We start from the raw sequence: 21,757 nt of genomic DNA, 5'->3' as shown, positions 1-21,757 counted from the left end.
GGATGCTGTAAAACAAAGGATAACAATCTAGCTACTAGATCTTCTCTGCATTTTTGTTGACAGCAGAGAACTGAGGGCTCAGACTCATGACCTACAAGAATTTAAACCACTGTGCCAGCTGTGACAACAGAGAAACCAACACACAGCATCCAGCAAGGGCAGCTGCAGTGAATCTCCTGCAATCACCCCAATACCATTTTAGGCCACTACAACATCTACTGCTGATGAATCAGAGGCCTAAATTATTTTTAGTCAAAATTAATGAATTGAATGGTTTTATACAAAAACAATCATGTGCACATACTGAGTTGATAGAGACTCTGCATAGTAATTTCATGATCACCCTAGTATTGTCTTAAACGGTTTCATTTCTAGTGCTATCTTCTTATTCATTTACTCAACAAAAAACTTCTGGCTCAAGTCTGGAAGGGAAACAAGTTTGGACATTGGGAAGCTGTATGTTGACATTATATGTTTCACAGTAAGTTATATTCAGCCCAGGAAATTTCTCTTTAGATTAGGTGTGAGCAGCTGATAAGCACACAGGCCAAGGAAATAAAAATTTGGTTAAAAGTTAAAAAATGGCAAGTTCTGTTTTCCTAATGTAAAGAATCCTTGGATAGCTACAACTGTGACAGAAAACATTAATTTATTCCCAATGAATGCCAAATATTACTATTTTAATGCCCCTTCACTTCAGAATGTCAAGAATGCCCTTATCCATATTCTTGGTGTTCTGCCAGAAGATCTGGCAAAAGGCTCTGATGTGCCTCTTTTAATTCAAGGCCCTCTGCTGTGAAGATCTCCCACACAAAGTATTTATAAACCACAATGTACCTCTTCCTTCTCACAGAAAATATTCCCAGACGTTCACGCTCTGCCTTTTACATATTCCCAGTTTCCTTCTCTGCAGAGCACACCGCTGAGCTGGGTCTGTTTGGATTCAGGATGCGGGGATGCTCCTGAGAGAAAGGAGTCACGGTGCGAGTGGTTCCAGAGCGGTTCAGGGCCGGGGGCTCCCCGGTCACTGCCCCCGTGGAAGGGCGGCTCCGGCTCTGCCTCCGCGTCCTGCCTCACCCCTCACCTCGGCAGCCAGCTCTGCCCTCACAGCTCTGCCCTCAGGGGAGGCTCTCTGGTGCCTTCTCTGATTTTTAATGCAATACTTCTGAGTCTCGGCTTTTATCTTTATTTTTTAAACTTTTTTTTTTTAAATTTTTTAATTTTTTTTTTTTTTTTTGGAATATAATTTCTCACGCGCCGGTATCTTAACAGCTGGCAATCAGAATTGTTCAAACAGCAGGCTTCTGGCCGCAGTTCTGAATGCAAGGAACTAATAGCAAAGGTAAATTACCACCCGTTTCATGTGCCATCAAACATAAACTATCAGCAAGCCAGAGAACGGTCCCTGAGCCGAGAAGCAAGCCGAGCCTCCCACACAGCAGCAAGGACACCAGTGAAACACCAGCGTGACAAAATCTGAGCTCTGCCCTCAGGCAGGGCCGGAGCGCACTCAGGCCGGCGGCGCCACCTCCCGTCACCGCGGGGACAGCGAGGGGACAGCGGGGGACAGCGGGGGACAGCGGGGGACAGCGAGGGGACAGTGGGGGAGAGCTCGGGGACAGCAGAGGACAGCGGGGTGGACAGCAGTGGGGACAGTGGGGACAGCTCAGGGACAGCAGAGGACAGCAGGGGGGACAGCAGTGGGGACAGTGGGGACAGCTCAGGGACCCCGCCCACACCGCGACACCCACACAACCCCCGGAAATCCAGCAGCTGCAATTCCCGCTTTGCATTCACCTTTACCGTTCTTAGAAGGGCGTGTATTTCAGTATAAAACACATGCAAGCCGGCCTTTTATTTTTGATGAATAGGCTCTTAATATTTTGCTCAGCAAAGTTTTTTTCTTAAAATTAAGAATACTAGGACTCAATACTTTGAATATCGCATGCTCATTCAAAAACCAGGGAGAAAAATTATACTTGACTTTGGATTTGAATCACAATTATTCCTTTACTTAGTGAAAAATGATAATAAAAGAAAACCTAATTGATACATTTCAGCAGAATTCTTATGTCATTGGACTGTTGTTTTTGTTTAATTAAAAATATATCATATTTTAGTTCTCTTATGTACATTTAAAATATCATTCCTGAAACAGTTAAAAATACTCAGTGGAGACTGTAAAGGGGACCCAATGCATTCAAACCCAGTTTCTTCTTAAAAAATGGTTCCTTTGAATTAGCAATTTAAAATTACATAATGCAATCTGACAGAACTTAGAGAGCCACAAAACAGACAACAAAAACTTGGGATTGTCATACACAGCAGAGTTTGAACAGAACAACAGAACCACATTCTAAACATAAATGCATACAATACACAGGTAAAAAATGTACAAATCTAAAATCCATCTGTTTTTTAAAAGTAATTGTCTACACCATCTAGCTGAGCACTGTAGTATTTCCACTGTATACACAGAGCCACATACCAACATATACAAAACTGGTAGATTTATGTACAAAATTGAGTACAAACAGTAGCAGTCAGGAAGCCTAGGAAGAGTCTGAACATCGTGAGTTACACTGTTGTAAGGCACTTGGGTTTCTGTTCTGTGATAAAAAAGAGAAACTGAACACATGAGAGAAACACCTACTTATATAACCAGACTCCTCCAAATACCAGACAGCAGATTAGGTCTCGGAATCTGCAAAGTCATTATTATTCTAAACTGTATTTATGAAAATAACAGGTCTTCTACATGGATTATAGCAGAGCTACAACCTTTCCAATAAATCAGCCATCCAGAACATAAACCAGGCCCACATGTAAAAATAGCATATAATGCAGCTACACAAAATTCTAGCAAGAAAGGCATTCATATCAAACACAGCCTGCAAGCTTGCAAAACAGAAGGAAACACTGCCAGTATTAGAAAGACATTGTGTGAGTCACTGTTTGTCATGGAACTTTCACAGGCACTCTCTCTCTGGTTCAGAAATGCTCTTCCAAAACACAAGCCACCCTAATATGGCACTAAAACAGGAAGGAAAACAGCAGCACTAGCACCCACTACTGGGACTCATCTGAGCTTTGCTTGTTTACAACTAGAATAAAATTGTTTACATTACATGCTCTTAAAATGTAGGAGAAAACACTCATTTTAACAATAAATTGTTGTATTTGTCCCAGAAATCCTGCACTTGGTCTCTCACCAGGAATCAATCTCAGGACTTTACTGTTTTAAAACGAAGGAGAGGGAAATGCCGAATCACTCACATGTAAGGGAAAGTCCCTATTGTTTTCCACTCAAAACACTGCTTCTAGTTGCGTTTTTGCAGCAACCAAAAGTTGAATAGCATGAGGCAAGCTTCAGAAACAGACTTTGGAGAAAGAAATAGCAAAAGAAGAAAGAATACCAATCTTTTTGCTCTCGTGATGGGACCTGAGGCTTGAAGCCGAGTTGGGGGGATTTTGGTTAGATCAGGAAAAAGCTCTTCACCCAGAGAGGGTTGGGCACTGAACAGGGAAGTGGGCACAGCCCCAAGCCTGACAGAACTCAAGAAGTGTTTGGACAATGCTCTCAGGCACAGGGTGGGATTGTTGAAGTGTTCTGTGCAGGGCCAGGAGTTGGACTGGACGATCCTTGTGGGTCCCTTCCAACTCAGCTTATTCTATGATTCTGAAATAAAAATTACAATATATTTATATCCCCACACCAGCACCTAAAAAAGTGAAAACAGCATATGCAACCAGGGCTATACCTAATGGAAAGAAGACAAGTTATTCAAGGAGCATGTTCACACACGTAGACAGGCCCCCCAGGCACTGCAAGGGAGCTGGTGATTTATTCTCTTACTATTTATTAAAATCATACCAGGCTTTAGGAACCTGCTTAAGATTTTATGGGGTTAGAACTTGGAGATTACATAACACTTCAGAGGTAGAGAACTACTTCTTGGCAAAGAGGTGCTGGTCTCTACCCACCTGAATAGCAAATCTCCCACTCATATAAAATAAATAATTAAGATTTGTCTGTTTGGATGTAGAAACATTAAAGGCCTTTCTTCATGATCACCTGTATTTTTGAGGAGCTGTAACAACTGTTCCTACTTTTTTGTTCTTGCTGCAATTCTCTTTCGGGTTGCTTGTGTTAAGGGAAGAGCAAGACTTTCTTCTGTTTCTGACTTCACAAAACATGAAAGGGCCATGCAAAAAGGGCCATGCAAAAAGTCTGTCAAAACCCCCTGTTCCTCTTTTGCATATAGAAAACATATTTCAGCTTTTCATAAAAAACATATTTCAGCTCTTTTGCATATACACAAAGAGTGATTTCACACCCCATGGAACTGGAGAGAAAGCCACTAATGCATTAGGGTAAGGCTCAGTACAGCAGAAGCTGATGTTTCCTTACAGTCCAATTTGATTTTACGCATGTGAACAACTGGCATCAGAGACTGGTTAAAAGGAAAGAGTAACAGACGTCAGTGTGTACAGAGATACAGACAATCCTAACTTTGCTCTGCTCTTGAAAGTGGTCCTATTGGTCAGCTTTCATAAATTATGTTCTCTTTTTCCCTTTACTTTTGGGATAGACCCCAGAACAGATCTAAAGGGGAGGAGCTGACTGCAGCTGTAGATCTACACAAAAATATACAGACAGCATCACATACTGTTAACACCACACCATTCACACTTAGAATGGGCAAGGCCAAGACAAGCAGGTGTAAGTGCAACTGTTAAAGATATTAAAATTGTTCTGAAAGAATACTGATGACCAAGTTAATTTACAATTTAAAAACCATGTGGCTTTCAGATCCTTTAAAGCATTCAAAAGACCATCTCCCGATGAGAGCTGTGAATTTATACTTTCTCTTCTAACTACCCCGTACAGCATTTCTAGCCTGAAAGAGCAAATGGATTTTCTTGGATTTTCACGCCCCTCCCGGGGATCCTCACGGGCCCGCGGCCGCCACCTGCTGGCAGCTGCTCCCACATGCTGGTCTCCAACTGACAGGAATTCTGCCTTCCTGGAAAAGGGTTTTGGAAAAAGTACTAACACTGCTCAAAAGGGAGTACTCCCACTGCTTTAATAAGCAATTCAAGTAAAGCAGAAGATTTGGGTTTTTTTCAATAGAAAATATTATTACAAATCTGTAATAGCAGCAGTTTTAAATTTGCCAAAACCTGGCATCTATTAGCAACAGAACATACACAAAAATATCTTTGTTTATACAAATAAAATTAGGTTTTAATATTCACAGAGTAACATAAAAGAGTGATATTTTTCTTCACATTGATAATCGTTAGTCAGAGCAGTTGTGCTATAAAAGCTGTGTAAGCATTCAGTCAAGCACCATGGCAGACAGTGCATTAAGATCTCTCATGAATGGATGATTAGCTAGTATTCGATCAATCTTCTGCCTTTGATCATAGTCAGGAAAAATTCTGATGAGGGCTTCTCTTAGCTGGACTGTTTCTGAGGCAGATCTCTGTGGTGGAATTGCTGGACAAGGCTCTGTGTTTTCTTCCCATGGAAGCCTCGGGGATGAACGATCATCGTGCACTCTGCCTCCAGGCTGTCGACTGCTACTGCTCACGTCAGGGGGGAAAAATGGTGTCTCAGAAGAATATTGTCCACTGCTTTGTAAAGCCTTTTGTGTTAACCAAGAATCTCTGTGGAACAAAATAAAAATTTTTAATTAATTAAGCTAAAGGAGATGCTAGCTGTAGCTCTTGCTGTACATGAGAGAGAAAAGACAAATGTGTATAAATCAAATTTTCCTGCTGCTCCGTCAGTTACTGACTGGAATCAAACGACAAGCATTCCTTCAAAGTGAAACAAAACAAGAGGTGTAGCAGTTCTCGATTTAAATCTAGCACAACTAACATTAGTATCACCCAGGAATAGCCTCAATATTCTGTGATTCCTTTGCTTGACAGATTAGAGAAACAGTCAAAGACTGTTTTATGAAGGTATAGATAAAAAGATACATTGAACAAATGTACACTGACGTGGAACATGTGAAAAGGCTGACAGACCAAAGGAGCTTCCAAGACTGCTTCATGAGACTATTCCTCACGTACTTTTGCTCTTGACTGAGGTGTGCTCATATTTAGATCAGGGCCTTGTTTCCCTTGTATGGTATCCTTAACGGGGCAATGAAGTTTTTTTGGCAATCTCAGGATTTGAATACTCTTATTGAGATTTCATGTCAGACTTTAAAAAGTTTTGCTACTCTATACACTGCTAGCACTAACAAAGTTCACACTACTTCAGGTGCCAGCAGATACCAGAGAAATGTGAAGTGGAACTCATGTTACAATCTAGTTTCCTACCACCAAGGGAAACAGTATCTAAATTACAGAGCTCTATTTTAAAAGCATTCGGGTTGCTACATCTCCTGTTACTCAGAGTGGAAAGGTTTTCTGAGTGCTGAAGATCCTTCCAGTTTCTGATCTTGTTCCTGGTGCCATTTATGCTTCCTGCATAATTTAACTCATGTAACTCATGTAGAAAAGTCACAGGGAAGTAACATTTTGCACTGGCAGCTTTTCTCTGTTTTTCCTGCCCCTGCCCCCCCAAAAAACCAACCCCAAACTAGACACCAAAGCCTAGAAAGCAAGCTCTTCTGTGGTCTTGCAAAAGACACTCTCCATTTCTACAATAATCACACTCACCTACCTCAGAACACTGATTAAGTTTTATTTCTCTCAGACACAGGTAAAACACAGTGCTCCAAATAACATCTCAAAGGTTTTGTACAAGAGCTTGAATATTTAGTATTTCTTTTTGGAGTTCTAGCACTCCACTTGTTTCTTTATGTCAACACACTTATTTTCAAATCAGCTTGTAATCTATGGTATAAAAATGTTCCACTTTCCTCAAATGCTTACAATACATGAATTCTTGCTTATTCTTTGTATTAATCTGTAAGCATAGCTTGCCTTTTCTATTACCAACTTTTAAGTTACCTCAGTTGTTTTTAAAAGCCTCTCAATACTCCTCAGAATTATTAGCATTTCTAATTCCCAAACAGGTGAAAGAACAGCACATTATTATCTTGTGCAAAAGAGCAAACAAATTTTCAAGTCTTGGCAGTTCATGCAAAGCCAATTCATACTTTGAATATGTACACATTTAAAAAGTACATTAATCTTAAATGAACAATATGTTCATTAATATTTATAATTATTACTCAAATACAAACAGATTTAATAACGATGCCTCAAAAATTGTTTTGACAACAGTAAGGTACCCTCAACCATGAGATGAAGTGTCACCCCTGTGACAAAAAAACCCGAGTGCAGAGTGTTTGTCCCCCTATGAAGAAGTGACCAACCAAGGTGTCTTGGATAACATCAGTGTAACTAACAACACATACCCACATCTCTGGCACCTATGGGTGCTGTTAACACACCTGTGCATGAAAGCCACCACAGTCAAATTTCAGAAGAAGCTTTGTCATACTTATCTTGGTTCTCAGAGAGATCTTGATTAGAGGCAAATGTCACCAGAAGTTTCTGAACCAACTGAAGTAACAGGAAAAATGTTGTTTTTTTTTTGTTCAACTGCTACATGCTACAGTGCTCCTGCTTAACTTTACTGTGCTTTACAGGTATGTAAGTGAACCAGAACAGTTTATTTCAAATGTGAAATAACTGTATCAAACAAAAGTGAAAACAGTGTTGATACCTAGAACAGCCTTCACTTCGAAGGAAGTCATCTAACCTGGGTCCATTTCTTCCCAAAGGATCATCAGGAACCATAAATATGTCACCAGCAAAAGTGTACTGGAGCAACCTGCAAGAGAGTTCTTTTAAATAACAAGGTATTACACCTTTGCTGTCCTTCACCTTTGTAGCACAGGACGAATTTCCTTAGATTAGACACGACATCAGGACTCCCTGAAGATTAATTAGTAAACCCAGCTAAGAGACAACCACCATTCCCTGTTAAAATAATTCCATGGGAATTATTGAAAGTGGTCCTATTGGTCAGCTTTCATAAATTATCTTCTTTTTTCCCTTTACTTTTGAATATAAATACAAAATAAATATAAATATCTCCCTATTACACTGCAGAACACAGAGTTATTTTTTTTTTGCACAGCAACTGTTTTATGACAGAAAATTTGCAACAAGACCACAGTGGAATTTTCTAGGTGACTAGAGATTTTTTTAGTTGTTCTAAATCCCCTTCCTTGAAAGGATCTTCAGGCATGTAGCTGAAATGCCTGTGTTAGCAGAAAGCCACACAACTAGCAAATAAAGCATTAAATGTTTACAGTTAAAACACAAAGCTTTTTTTCTGGAATCACTTTGGGACAGGTAGAAATCTGCATTGGAAAAAAAAAAAACCCAGTTCAACTGAAATTTGTTTGCAAGGAGAAGATTTGGTACCGTGGAATTTCCCCAGAAGTAAAACTAACAGCAGATGTTAATATAAGCTCTTAAAAAACCACAGTCTCGAGATGCCATGCCAAGTATTCTTGCTAAAGTTCTGTGGGAGAACAGAACCTGACTTGGGTACAATTCACTCAAGAAATTATGTAAATATGCCTACATGATGAGCCAGCATCAACTCCATGGTCTTGTGGGTATATTGTGAGAATCCAGGGCAAGTTTTTAGCTACTTATTTAATTAGAGCTATACTGGTCCCAGCCACTGTAACAGATGTACCCTCAGAAGATGTCAGGGACACTGAAGGATTAGTGGGAAATTTCACTATCAGAAGATCACACCTTAGTAGTAAAATAACCCAAATAACCTGATTTAACTGAAATGGAAAAAAAAAAAATCCCAAACACCCACACCCAACAAACTAACAAAGAAACAAGCAGAAACAATATCCACAAGATGAAGCAGGGATATTTGATAACTAAATGAAATCATCTAAAACCAAAGAATAACAATTACAGGGAAATGGTTACATGCATACACTACAAGTGTTCATTTTGTTTATCTGTGCCCATCAGTCCCACTTCAGTAGAGTGATTGATTCTGAACAATTAGAAGTGACACTGCATCCTCCTCAGCTATTGTGTCTCCCTGAAAAATAAAAGAGCTTTGAGACAAGAAAGGCTGTGAAAGTGGACTGCTCAAACAAGATCTAACACTGACCTTCAGAAGTGACACATGTGTGCTGTTACACCGAGCTCCTGCTTATGTGAGCCATTAACACACATACATGACAGAATATATGAATAACAGATATTAGACTACTCAACACATGACTGTAAAGCCATTAATCATCACAGTGAATCATACAGTACTTTATTTGGATCTACCAGAACTGCATGACAGATTAATTAAAGATAGCAAAGGGGGTAGAGTGCCTACAACTGCAAGGACAGACATCCTTTTAAAATTTCACAGAAATTCAATAATTACCTTTTCTGAATAATTTCTCTCCAGGCAAATGATTCTGTCACAAATTCTCTGAAGTTATCATTAGTCACAATAACACCTCCAGTTTTAGCAGCAAGGTGTAATAAAAACCTGTAAAATTAATTTCAAAGATCACTAAGATAGTTTGTTTTGCTGAAAACAATCCAAAGATCTAGAAAACTAAATATTTAATCATCCAAAAGTAATCTATTTGCATGAAAACAAGCACCTTGATTACCAGGAAATTACTCAGGTTTTACTCAAACTTACAACAATAGTTTGGGTAGCATGATTTAGTGCATCAGTGTCTTCATTTCTTCTCCATTAAAAAAAACAAACAAACAAACCACACAAGCAAAACCCCCAAATAAATATCTCCACAGGTAAATGGCTTGCTTTATGGAATAGGACAGTATTTATTACACAATCCAACACAAACTCATTTCCATACACTTTTATGTTTAGCATTAATGACTCTGTTCTGCATGTTAGTTGTTTGCTCTGTCAACACTTCTTAAAAATCCTTCGTTAAATAAATTACTACCGATTTATTAAGAAAAAAACATGTTTGCTTTTGTGATAATAAAATAAAAAATGTGTTAATGTCTGAAAATACATTTTTTTCCATTTTAAACTATTTTAGTCACAAGATAATGGATGGTGTCCTTTTAAAGGAAAGTGCATGCTTTTAACAATAGTGCAAATATGTTATGATAACACTTATTTCCACAGTAATCTCAAAAGCACTGCCAGATCATTTCTTATGAGAGGCTGAGTGTATATAAAACATTAGTGAAGTATTAGGAAACTCCCACAACACAGATTCCTAAGGCTTACTGTGTCTTGTTCACTGACAGATGATCCCCACATTTTGGAGTTGATTCTCAGTGGTCAAATTAACTTGGAAGTTCACTGGCTCACACATGGTTACAAACGCACTGTTCCAAACACACAGCAAGGTCTGTGTGCCAACATGGAGCCATGTGGCAACATTTGCCAACAAAAATGGAGCTAAATAATACCTGATCAGTAGCTGATTTGTGCCCCAAGCCTAAAAGGCAATTCAGGGGTAGGGTGATGACCAGGAAAGCATAAAAACATTACTGGAAGATTAATTTCTTCAGACTGCCTTTTTTTTTTTTTTTTTTTTTTTTTTTAAATTGCCATGAAAGTTTCTAGTTCTCCATGACTTTCTGAATAGACAGTAGTGTTTCCTACAACAGTGAAATGATGTAACATGTAGAACTCAGTCTTGAGTTGGAGGCATAGCTCTGTCTACAGAGGTATTAGAACTAGCTAATAGAACTGCTCATGAAATATCAAGCTTTTACAACCATTAGATGTTTAAAAATATTTTAAAACTATGTATATTCTGTACCTGTCATCATGAGCAGCAATTCTTGCTCCTAAAACCATCCTTGCAGGGGTTAAAGACAATATTCCAACATCCTCGAGCTGTGTTAAGAAATTCTGCTCTGTTAAAACATGATTTGACAATTAGTTTGAGATATAATTAGCAGAGAGAATGGGCTATTTTTGTACCAATTAAGCTATAGAAATGACATTGATAGCTGAAGAGTTGCTCATACTATAAAAATGGAGAAGAAGAGGTCAGACCTAGAAATCAAAGGGCACACAAAAACCAACCCAAAAAGGCCTCCACTGATGGCAGACCTGTTAGCCTAAACAGCATTTCAGGGTTTTTCACACTGTGTATGGAAACCAAATTACTCATGCTGAGCAGCCAGACTGCCCTGCTCAACATTTGATGAAATATTCCTTCTCCATTTATTCTACACAGAAGAACCCAAAGAAATAGTTACAATCTGGTTTAATTAAGGAAACATTAGGAAATGTCCCTCACCTGTAATGGAAGGGTCACGTCTCGTTCTCCACTGTGGAACAAACACAGTAATATTTCTGTGGCCACGTTTCCAAAAGTAATCAACAGCTATTGCAATTCCTCGACAGGAGAAGAATTTCCTTAGACCATGACTGAGGGTGAAAGAAAAAGTAGGGAGATTAAATTCACTAGAGTTTTACTACCAGGAAAACAAAGAAAATGGAACAAAACCTTGCAAAGTGAAGTTGAAAGTCCCACATAGAGCCTCAGGAAAAGAAAAGGCAGATGGGTGTTATAGATGAGGAATCTTCTAAATGGAAAGAGCTCTTCAGCAAAAGAAGAGAACAGATGCATCACTTTGCAACTTTATAGCTCAATCTCCTTTCAGTTTCCTGGGCATACCAACAATGGAATAATCATAACTGGGTTTAACTTTTTAAAAAAGGAGGCCCACAGTGATGGTTTCTGAACTCTACTGAGTGTAGATTAGAACTATAATAATCCAATATTGTAATTGTTCCAAATACAGTCCTACTACAAAATAGAACACTTTTGGTTCAACTGATTAGCAAGGATTACATCTGAACAGCCCTCTGATAATGATTAGGGCCTCCTCTCCCCTCATTTCAACAGTCCAAACAGTGTTCTGAAGCAAAATAATGAAATTTCTTTGAAGAAATATTTTCAAAACATTGTATTTTGGCACTAATTTTTTTTTCTATTTAAAAATATACGATGTTCATGATTTTTTTAACTCACTTAAGTGACTTTCCAGAAAACCAGGAACTGCCTCGAATGAGGGGACACAAAGATTTGAATTGATGACCTTGTGAGCGCCTTCCCAACTGGAATTATCCCAATGATGCTATTTGCCTATTTCACACATGGCACAATTAACTGTCTAACCAGGCTCCAGAATTTTCATAGGGGCTACACTTAGACAAAACAAAGATATGATTCCCTAGAAAAGATACACTGATTGAGCACTGATGGCATGAACAGCCAAAGCATTTAATGAAAAACAGTGTATAAACTATGTTTTGAGTTAAATGTCAGATCACTAAAGTACTTTTAAAAATAACTGAGCAAGTGGTATTCCTTTTTTAAATCAGTCTCCCAAATAATAGGCAAGTGCATATTATTAACCCTAATAGTAAGCCCTGTTAGTTTTGAACAGAATCTTCTCTTTAAACCCTGGTTTAATCTACCAAGAAATCTTCCCAACATAATGGTCTTTAAAAGATTTCCATGGAAATATTTTACAGTGAAAATCAGCCCTTTGTAGCACTCATTTATCCTTTTCCAGTTTTGTAAATTCTTTAACTAATACATTTATCAAAATTTAAATCTATTAAGGTTCTCTGAATTTGGAGAGGATACTTTATGTAGAAAGGCAGAAAAACAAATAAGCTATATCTGAAATATAAAAGGCAAAAAAATCTGACTTACTAACAGAATTTTGAGAGGAAAAAAAATACTATGCCACACTTGCCCTTAATAAAATTAAGCATTCTTGGAGTCAAGAACAGTCAAAATCTTCAGAGAAAAGTTACTCTTTCTAAACCTTCTGGGACACACTTTAAATGCAGTCATCATCCCACTAATTTAAGTTAGGCATCCTATTCATTAAGTTGGAAAACCCTGTTAAATATTTCCAGTTAATTAATGACTTTCAACCAGACTTCAAGAAATGCACAGGTCTCAATATTCATGTTGAAACTTATGCTTTCTCTGCTTGTTCATCCTCCTGTTTTAAAGCTGCAAGCTGGCTGAACCACACAGTGTATTGTTTTTTAAGTGTTTTGAAGCTTAGAAAAGCAGCTCCTGATTTGTCCTGAGTGATCACAAAATCTTGCTTTGCTACAACTTAAAAAAGCACGCAAATAGAAGCAACTTCATCAAATAACACGTAGAATGAATGTAAACTATAATATGAAAAAATATGTCACTGCTAAACTAAATTAAATATGAAATGCTTTAACTGAGTTAGATAAACACCTGAAGGGACAGCAAATCACTACAGCAAGATGGTATTTTCAAGATATCCATCTCAAAGACTGCATCTGTTCTCCAAATGCCTTTGCAAATGCTGGTTTTGCCTGTCCCAGTTCTTTAAAATCCTGTGAAGACCCTACAAAGTTATTTCCTAAATTAAACAAAAGATGATCATAAGCAGCACAAATCAGCAAAGAGCAGATTGCCTTCAGGGACACGTAACAGTTTCTCTTTGGTTTGTAACTAAAGTAAATACTGTTGCAAATGAGTGGCTTGGCTGTTTAAAGAAACACTGTCAAAGGTATTGCCAAAGGCAGGGTTTGATATGAATTTGTGAAAATATGGCTTCACAGAATTTGGTGGCAACATTCACTCTTGTGAACTTGTGAAGAGCAAGTTCATTATTTGCTGCACAAATTAAGGCATACAAAGATCAAATTGGAATAAAGTTTGGACTGACTGACACAGAAGGCAGGAATTCAGAAGGGGGTGAGGGTGCAAAGCACATGGATGCAAAGATAAGGTTGCAGAAGGGTTTAGCAGCACTTAATCATTGAGTACTTTAACATTTACAAAGCACTTCCAAAGGGCTCGCTATAGCTGTAACGACTTAACTGTAGATTTGAGGCAGTAACATTCATACCATCATCAATTCACACACACACAGGTACACAATGTGAACATCTAATTCTCTGTGCCAAAAGATATTTATCAAAAAAATCCACTCAGTGTCAGTGAAACGCTCACAACAAGTCCCTTTGCATTTCCCAACAGGTAAGGGTCATACCTCAGGAAGTGTGGAGACCTTCCTGAGGTATGAGGAAGTGTGTATAAGTGTGAGCTTTGTCGCCAGGAACACTCCTCTCAGTATTACCAAGGCGAGGATTTGTGAGCTCTGAGCGGTGTCCTGCTCAAGGCAGGTGCTGCTGAGCCCAGGAGAGCTCAAAGAGCCTCACTCAGGACTGCTGGCTACAGGTCCACAGGATGACTGACTTTGGCCAGCAGTAAGTTTCCCCTGGCCACAACCCAACTCAGTAACTCCTGGGGTTTTTTCCCCCCCAAGTGTAGGAACAATGGTGCACCTCCACCTGGGCTATGATTCAGGTAAATAGTTTACCAAGGCTTCAAAGGATAATTGACTACCTTTTGTTTCCCACCTTGTTTGGGCACCCGATGCTTCTGATTGGATGCACCACACAAATACATATTAACAAACTATTCTAGGAAGATATAATTCCATTCAATTATTCTTTCATTCTGAGCTTCTTTCACATTTTAATAAAATTTAAATTACCCAACAACTGGATATTGCAGTTTGCCCTCAAAAGGCCTGTTTTCAGCCTACAAAACCAGGTAATTAAAAAAAAAAAATATTTGCTAGCAGCTAGGGTAAACTCTGGGTGTTTTCTCATTCCACAAGCACCCTGAGACAATGTGTAACAACAGGCCAACCCTGTGTTGCACATGCCAAAAGAAAAAATTCTACAGCTTTTGCATGAGGCAAACAGTGATTCAGAAACCCATATAGCATTAGTCTAAGCATGTGAGCTATGCATTGATACCCACACCCCCATCAAAAAGGAGGGCCAGAAGAGCCCTGAACTAGCACAGGCATGGAAGCAGTTCTCGAGTTACTGAGAAGTAAAACTGAGAGCAATTCAAAGCAATTTTTCAAACAGCAAACTTTATGAAATGCAAGAAACTAATGAGGCTTTATTTAGCCAGAGGGAGGCTGCAGAATAGCTACATGATCAAACCAACAGGCCCCCAAGCATTGATTATTTAGTAGGATATTCGAATATCTCAATGGTTCAGCTATTTTGAGGCAGCTCTGTCTTTTACATTTCATAACCAGTTTTCATTTGGTTGGGTAGAAGGCACTGGGTGTTATATAACCTTTTAGAGGACTGTATGTCAGTTGCACCCAGTTACTATGCCCTGCTCTAATGTGGGGAGTGTGCAGACATGGTGTGCATGTCAATCCACTGGGGTGCATGAAGGAAATATTGGAACCTCAGTAATGCACATTTGTAGTTGGTAAATACACATATATACACTGGTAAAAAATAACAGGATCCAAGCACTAATATGCAATGCTGTCAAGAGGAGAAATATGGCACTACTAGATGAGAACCTCCACTTTAAAACTACAAGATGTTAAGAGCACAAAAATCCCCCAAACCACTTAAGTTGACAGTAACTTGCTTGTTGTTAGGCACTGGCAAAGCAAATTAAACGTCATGCATAACACTGATTGCAACAGCGCAAAGCTTGCCCTGAGATTACTTCTGACTGAAGTGTTACATTGAGCTGAACACTGGTGATTCAAACCAGGTTACTCTGAAATGGCACAACTGTGTGTACAGGCACGCCAAAACCCTAGCTAGCAAAACCTTAACGCATGCCACTGCAACCTCTTAGCCCCCATTTAATCTGAAAGTTCATTAACTCTTCATAAAGGGATAGCTGAAAAGAACAATACTTACGAAATTGCAACATTACTTCCATCAATAATTATATGTTTTAAATATGGTTTTCCAGGTTCATTTATCAACTCCAGTTTGTATGGCTTCTTCAGAGAGTCCAAAAATCTTTGAACTCCAGTAACTGAATGATCTGGATGTGGTCCCACTGTGTCTCTGTCTGGATTTGAGGAGTGTTTTTGTGAGGACAGTAACCGGTCTGGGACAGGATTGTCACAATGTGAGGTTTGAGAAAGGTGCTGGTGGAGAGGCCTCACTTGAGAAGAGCTGCAGTGTCCCAGCTGCCCCTCAGAAACAGGGTGGCTATTCTGTACAGTTGAGGGCCCTACAGATTTTTGCTGAAATGCACTTTTACTCTTACTTGAGATATGCTGTATATCTGAACTCCCTCTGGCTACAAAGCCAACATCCTTTAGAGCTCCAGCTTGCACAGTGCTGAAAGTTACCTCACCATCAGTTTCTATATTGTTTGACCTTGAGCTGTGATTCTTACCAGGGCCATAAACATCTCTCTGTTTATAGCATAGACCTGAATTTTTGCTGGGAGGGGAAGAAGATTTGCATACTAATCGATGCATTTTATCTTCTGCACCAACTTGTGTGTCTGGAGCACCTCTTATTTTGTGATACTCATTTTTTGTCTCCTTTGAAGTATGGCTGGATTTAAGTGGACTTTTATTCCTAGAAATGCCTTTGTCTTCTAGGTTTTGTGAATTATTTACATTATTTCCTAAAGGAAAAGTTCTAGGCTTTTGAGACGACTGTTCATGTTCTTTTTTAAACTTTAAATTTTCCTTTTCAATTTCTTCTAGCAATATTAATGGTTCCACAGATTGTCCTAGGATACCGATAACTTTTTCTACAATATTTTGGGAATATCCCATTGTTCTGAAAAAGTTCACAAGAATCTTATATTCCATTTCCTCAGTGAGAGCATCACCTTCTTTAAGGCAGTAAGTAGGACCATCTGATTCATTGCAGCTATCCAAAACCAGATCAATAACTGTATCAGGGTCTGAAGGATTCTTGTCTAAAGCAGATTTCACTTGCTGATCATTTTCCAAAGAGAAATGCTTTTTAGGGAGCCTTTCCTCCTCACCAGAAGACCTTCTTTTACATGACTGCCTCTCTTTAAAGGCCACTGCCTCTAACAGAGGGTCCTTTATGGGAACAAATCTTGTTTCAGGAGCATCAGAAAACACAGTGTCCATTTGCTTTGTAAGCTCAGTTACAGGTGTGCCAGCATTGCTTCTCGCTTCCTCCCCAGCCGCCCTTCCATCTCTGTTTGCAGCAACAACTTTGGAGGTGCTGTTCTGTTCAAGCTGCCGTGGGCTTCCAGAGCCTGTGAGATCTATGATTTCCATCTCCCCTTCAGAAACATCACTTTGGGTAAGAGCTAGGAGTTCTCTTTTTAGTGCACTAGGCAAAATCAATAAATCCATTGTATACTTATCTGCATGTGCTTCTACGAATTGTCTGAACTGCTTTTTAATCTCTGATTCATTGTCATTTAATAAGCTTTCATTATTCTCAAAAAGCTTCACAAACTGTTGCACATGACTTTGAGCCATAACAACGGCTTCTGCACCCCCCTTAATACTGAGCAATCCCATTTCCAGCACTGTTACATCAGCACATGTATCCTGAATAAGACTGTTGAGAAACAGGCTCTGCGCACCAACAAAGATGCAGTGCATGTCCTTTGGGTAGTACTCCTTTTCTTCTAGCTCAGGTTCACACAGGCCCTTGATGTACTCCTAAGAGAAGAAAGAGAGTAGAGTGAATAGTTGTGAAAACCCAGTACATTCAGTTGATTTTTATTATTTCAGTAATGGACAGAAACATTAGAAAAGAAAGCAAACTTAGCGTAAGTAATGTGAGAAAGTGAACACTGCCAGTAAACAGGACAATAGAAGTAAAACACTAATATCTAAAATGATTTTTAAATAGATCTCATTTTATATTCTCTTCTTTATACCTGATAGTAAAGGGTAACTTAATTTTTAGATAAAACAGTTTAAAAGACTATCAGAAGATATTTATTTTCCCATCCCCATTCTTTGGTCAAAGAGAACTCTTCATGAAAAAATGCCTTTCACAAAAGTTCTACCTAGTCCATAAAACTGAACTTTATATTAAAGTTTCAAAGTACATTTCCTAAGGCTTATCACACCAGTAGCCATCCTATATTTTTGTTACTGAGAAAACCCTCCAGATACTTCCGTGTTCCTTAAGTTAAATTAAGTCCCTATGCTATTTCTGCCACCTGCTGTAAGCCACTACAGGTAAATTTACTATACTACCTTGTTTTAAATGTGTCAAGAGTTCAAAACTATGTCAATATAGTACACTATTTATTCTTTCAGATAGCATTATTTTTCCCAAACTGCCCCTTTCTGTGCTTAAAATTATTTGATATAGTGAAACCAGCTTCTAAGCTGCAGTCACTGTATTTGCAGAATCCCAAGAATACCACATTTTATAATCTAAATTTGCTCTCAAACATTAATTCTTTCAAATGGAACTGAGAACCAACAGAAGGTAATGAATAGTAACACCATTTCCTATCACCTCAAGTTACATCATCACGGGTATCAAGGCAGACTGCCTCAGGAGTGTATCAGAACAAACTGCTTCCGCAGCAAAACCCACAGGGTTATTCTCCACCCCCAACTCGTCATATGACTGCTTTTGCAGAGCAACAAGATAACATAACTGGAGAAAAGGATACTCTACATCTGGGGAATTTTTTTTTAAACTAAGCAGCAGCGTAGAATGTATACATTGTATGTGACTGATGAATTAAAACACAAATTGCTATCACTAAACCTTCAACAGAAGACGAGCGGTTGTTTGTACTTTCTAGTCAATAATTCCTCCATGTGTCTGAAAACTGTTTTACCTACAAGAGAAATCAAGTTTTTCATACCCTTTAAAGTATTAAGAGAAGAAAACATCTTTTTATCTTGTTAGGAAAAGCAGCAATTAGAAAACTGAAGTCTTATGCTATTTATTTCTTGTGCTTTAATTTCCTGGAAAAAAAAGGGAAGTTGCACTGCAGATGCCTGGAGAAGAATAGCTACCTGTAACAGTTTCTGGATTCTCTAAGCCCAGGCAAATTGGTTTAGGGTAAATCTCAGTGTCAAATAATTCAACCCCTATATATTCATAGTGTTTTCTTTACAACTCATTGTAAGGAAATGTGTTACATGCTGAGGAACACGTGCATGACTCAGTTATGGAGTCAAGTTTTTGAAAGCGGGCTGCCAGGTCTGAAATCAGTCATAAAACACATACTCTGGAACCCTACTAACATCCAAGCAGAGTTAAACAAACAGACCGACCAACGCCCATATACGAGATTTTGGGCTTGAAAGGGACCTTCAGCTACTGCTCACACCAAAATTCCCCTCACATGATTCAAACAGCTGTACTTGCCAGGTTCATTATGAGCAATATCAATTTCAGCATTACTGCTGAGAAACTCCCCCCCAAAGGTTAGTTGTGCAAGGTATTTAACACGTCTGAAGACACTTCACAGCAACTGTTGTCCCTTCTGAGACACAACCTGTATAGACAATTCTTCTAACGTTAGAGCTGGGTTAAAAAGAGATCTGCTCTAGGCTAGTGAAGCTGTTCAGGTCTGACAACTTTTACGTGAAAGAAGTATTAGCTGCGTTAATCTTTAGTAAGTACTTTGCTAAAACGAGCTGCTAAATGCCACAGAATAAGCGAAGTCTGTTAAGGCAAAACATGGCAACGCCCAAACAACTCCGAGGAATTTCTTGACTTCGGAAGAAGGAAAGCGAAACATTTTAACCTCGCTTTAAAACAAAAGTCGGCCCACCCTTCACCGGTGCTGCCCCTAAACTACGGGCTGGACTATTTCATAACGCGGTGTTCATGAACTTTGCACTTCCCAGCTGAGTTGGTACGGTTTATTCCCTACGCTTATGTCAACACGGCCGGAGACTCCCTGGCACCAGGCACACACCCACCTGCCAAAGCAGCGCCGTTTCTATTTCCTCCTGGGGCACGGCTTTCCCCCACCCTTTCTTCCTACAACCCGCGGCCCCGGCCGTGCCGGTCCGGCGGGGCCTCCCCGCACGCAAACCCCTCTCCCCGGCGCCCGGCCTTGCTCCGGGCCCGTACCTTGGCGCTGCTCACGGCCTTCCTGCAGCCCGCCAGCTGCACCCAGATCCTGGCACTGGCGGTGGGCGGCTGCAGCGCGGGCCGCCAGTCCCCCTGCGCCCCCAGCACGGCCAGCCGCACCTCGAACAAGCCCTCGATGCGGCCCCGGCTGCGCTCCAGGAGGCGGCTCTTCTCGGCGGGGACGGTGAACTCATCCACCGTGGGCTCCGGCGCGGAGCCGTGCTGTGTCCGGCAGGCCGCCATCAGCGCGGGGCGCGGAATCCCATCGCACCGGGAACAGCGACACCGGCAAACGCCGCACCGACCTCCCGCGTCATCGACCCGCGACGGCGCGCGGCAGCGCCCGCCCGCAGCCGCGCCGCCATGGCTAACACGGGCGGCCTCGCCCCGGCCCCGCCCCAGCTCCGCCCAGCCCAGCCCAGCCCCCGGCCCGGCCGAGCCCCGCCCCTCAGCGCCCCTCAGCGGGGCGGAGCCGGCCCATGAGAGCCCCAGGGCGGAGACGCCGCGGGTCAGCTGTGCCAGCCCTGCCCGAGCCGGGCCGGGCCGCTGCTCACGGCCCAGCATCGCGCCCAGGCAGCTCTGGAGTATTTCCGCACTGCACACCCTTTCTGGGCAATCTGTTCTAGTGCGCAGTCACCGCACAGAGAATCAATTCTTCCTCATATTCAGGTAGAACTTCCTATGGGTCAGTTTCACCACCGAGCAGAGCCTTGGCACTCCCTATTTAGGTATTAATACACATTAATGATGTCCCTTCTCAGTCGTCTCTTCCCGAGGCTGTACAGGCCCAGCTCCCTCAGCCCTTCCTCGTAAGAGAGATGCTCCAGTCCCGTGATCAGCTTTGTCACTCTCCGCAGGACCCCTCAAGGAACTGCATTTCCCACGAGTTCCCTGACTCTGGTGCTGAGGGGCCCAGCACCGCACAGAGCCCGGCGGGCACGGCCTCCCCGCCTCTCGGCCGCTCTATCCCCGCCTCCCGATCGTTCTCCGCCCCTCGGTCCCCTCATCCCTGTCTGTGTCCCGGGAGAATGGGAGCGCTCCCCTCAGCCCTTATCGCCCTTATTGCCCGGCACAGCCCCACAGAGGGGCCGCTCCCGGCCCCGCGGCCACAGCCAGAGGCTCCCGCCCGGCTGGCGGGGAAACTTAGAGTAACACTCGGCACAGCCAGCTCTGGTATTGTCTGCTTGGATTTCACTTAAAAAGAAATTCAAGCTTTATCCCTTTTGATGGCGGGAGACAGAAGTGTAGCTCCCATCCCCAAATCTTTAGCTCTGATAGCTCGCAAAATATAGAGGGCACACTTTTATTTAGCTCCCCACCCCACCCACAAACTGTTAAAAGAGACAAGAAGGATAAGATTAGGTCTTAAAAATTATCTCAGGGACTGCTGTTGACTTCTGTGTGCCTGGAGGTGACAATACGGACCAGCTGTTGTACAAAGGAGTATATGTCTCCTTTCATACCATCCCAGACACAGGTTAGCGTCTTCCAAGTTCCCCTTGGAACTATTTGATTCCAGTTTGTTTTGGCCATCTCTTCAGCATCACTGTGAAGTTAGATTTTAGCAGCTGTTCATTAAATACAGCCTCCGAAGGGAGGACAAATATTTTATTGTTATGCATTTAAATGTACATATTTTGTTTTGATCTACTTGTATGTTAAACCAGGAAAGGCTTAATACAGAAATATAAAATATCTTTTTTATATAGCCACTTGTATCTCTATTAGAACTTTTTAAGCAAATGACAGTTTGCAGTTCTTAGCCAGTAGGAAAATCTCCCTAAAAGCTTATGTCCAAGTATTGGTATATACACTTTCCAATCTGAAACTGAAGTCATTCTTTGAGCCAAATAAAATTGCCTGGAACAGTGGTAAAATGGAAAAAAAAAATACATC

The 21,757-nt window shown here is 40.8% G+C and overlaps 1 protein-coding gene across 7 annotated transcripts; it reads right to left on the bottom strand.

Annotated features, from left to right (window-relative positions):
- Nucleotides 1-5,064: 5,064 nt before the first annotated feature.
- Nucleotides 5,065-20,242, bottom strand: N4BP1 (NEDD4 binding protein 1). 7 transcript variants are annotated; one of them, XR_004499035.1, is made up of 8 exons: nt 19,862-20,242; nt 15,713-17,466; nt 11,253-11,383; nt 10,767-10,863; nt 9,392-9,499; nt 7,694-7,801; nt 7,419-7,530; nt 5,566-5,673 (listed from the first exon to the last, which is right to left on the bottom strand). XR_004499035.1 is itself a non-coding variant. In XM_033517162.1 (8 exons), exons 1-7 carry the CDS (start codon nt 20,102-20,104, stop codon nt 7,509-7,511), a joined length of 2,463 nt encoding a protein of 820 aa, XP_033373053.1. In that variant the 5' UTR covers nt 20,105-20,242; the 3' UTR covers nt 5,592-5,673; nt 7,469-7,508. The 7 variants fall into 7 exon arrangements, 4 of the variants coding, with proteins under 4 accessions (XP_015495715.1, XP_015495716.1, XP_033373054.1 ...); XR_004499037.1 differs by having other exon boundaries at nt 5,592-5,673; nt 7,469-7,530; nt 7,694-7,814; XM_033517162.1 differs by having other exon boundaries at nt 5,592-5,673; nt 7,469-7,530.
- Nucleotides 20,243-21,757: the final 1,515 nt, after the last annotated feature.

The sequence above is a fragment of the Parus major genome, chromosome 11 (assembly GCF_001522545.3).
Source record: "Parus major isolate Abel chromosome 11, Parus_major1.1, whole genome shotgun sequence".
NCBI lineage: Eukaryota > Metazoa > Chordata > Aves > Passeriformes > Paridae > Parus > Parus major.
Note: the sequence above shows the minus strand (reverse complement) of the source record. Positions and strands in the feature narration are given on the sequence as shown.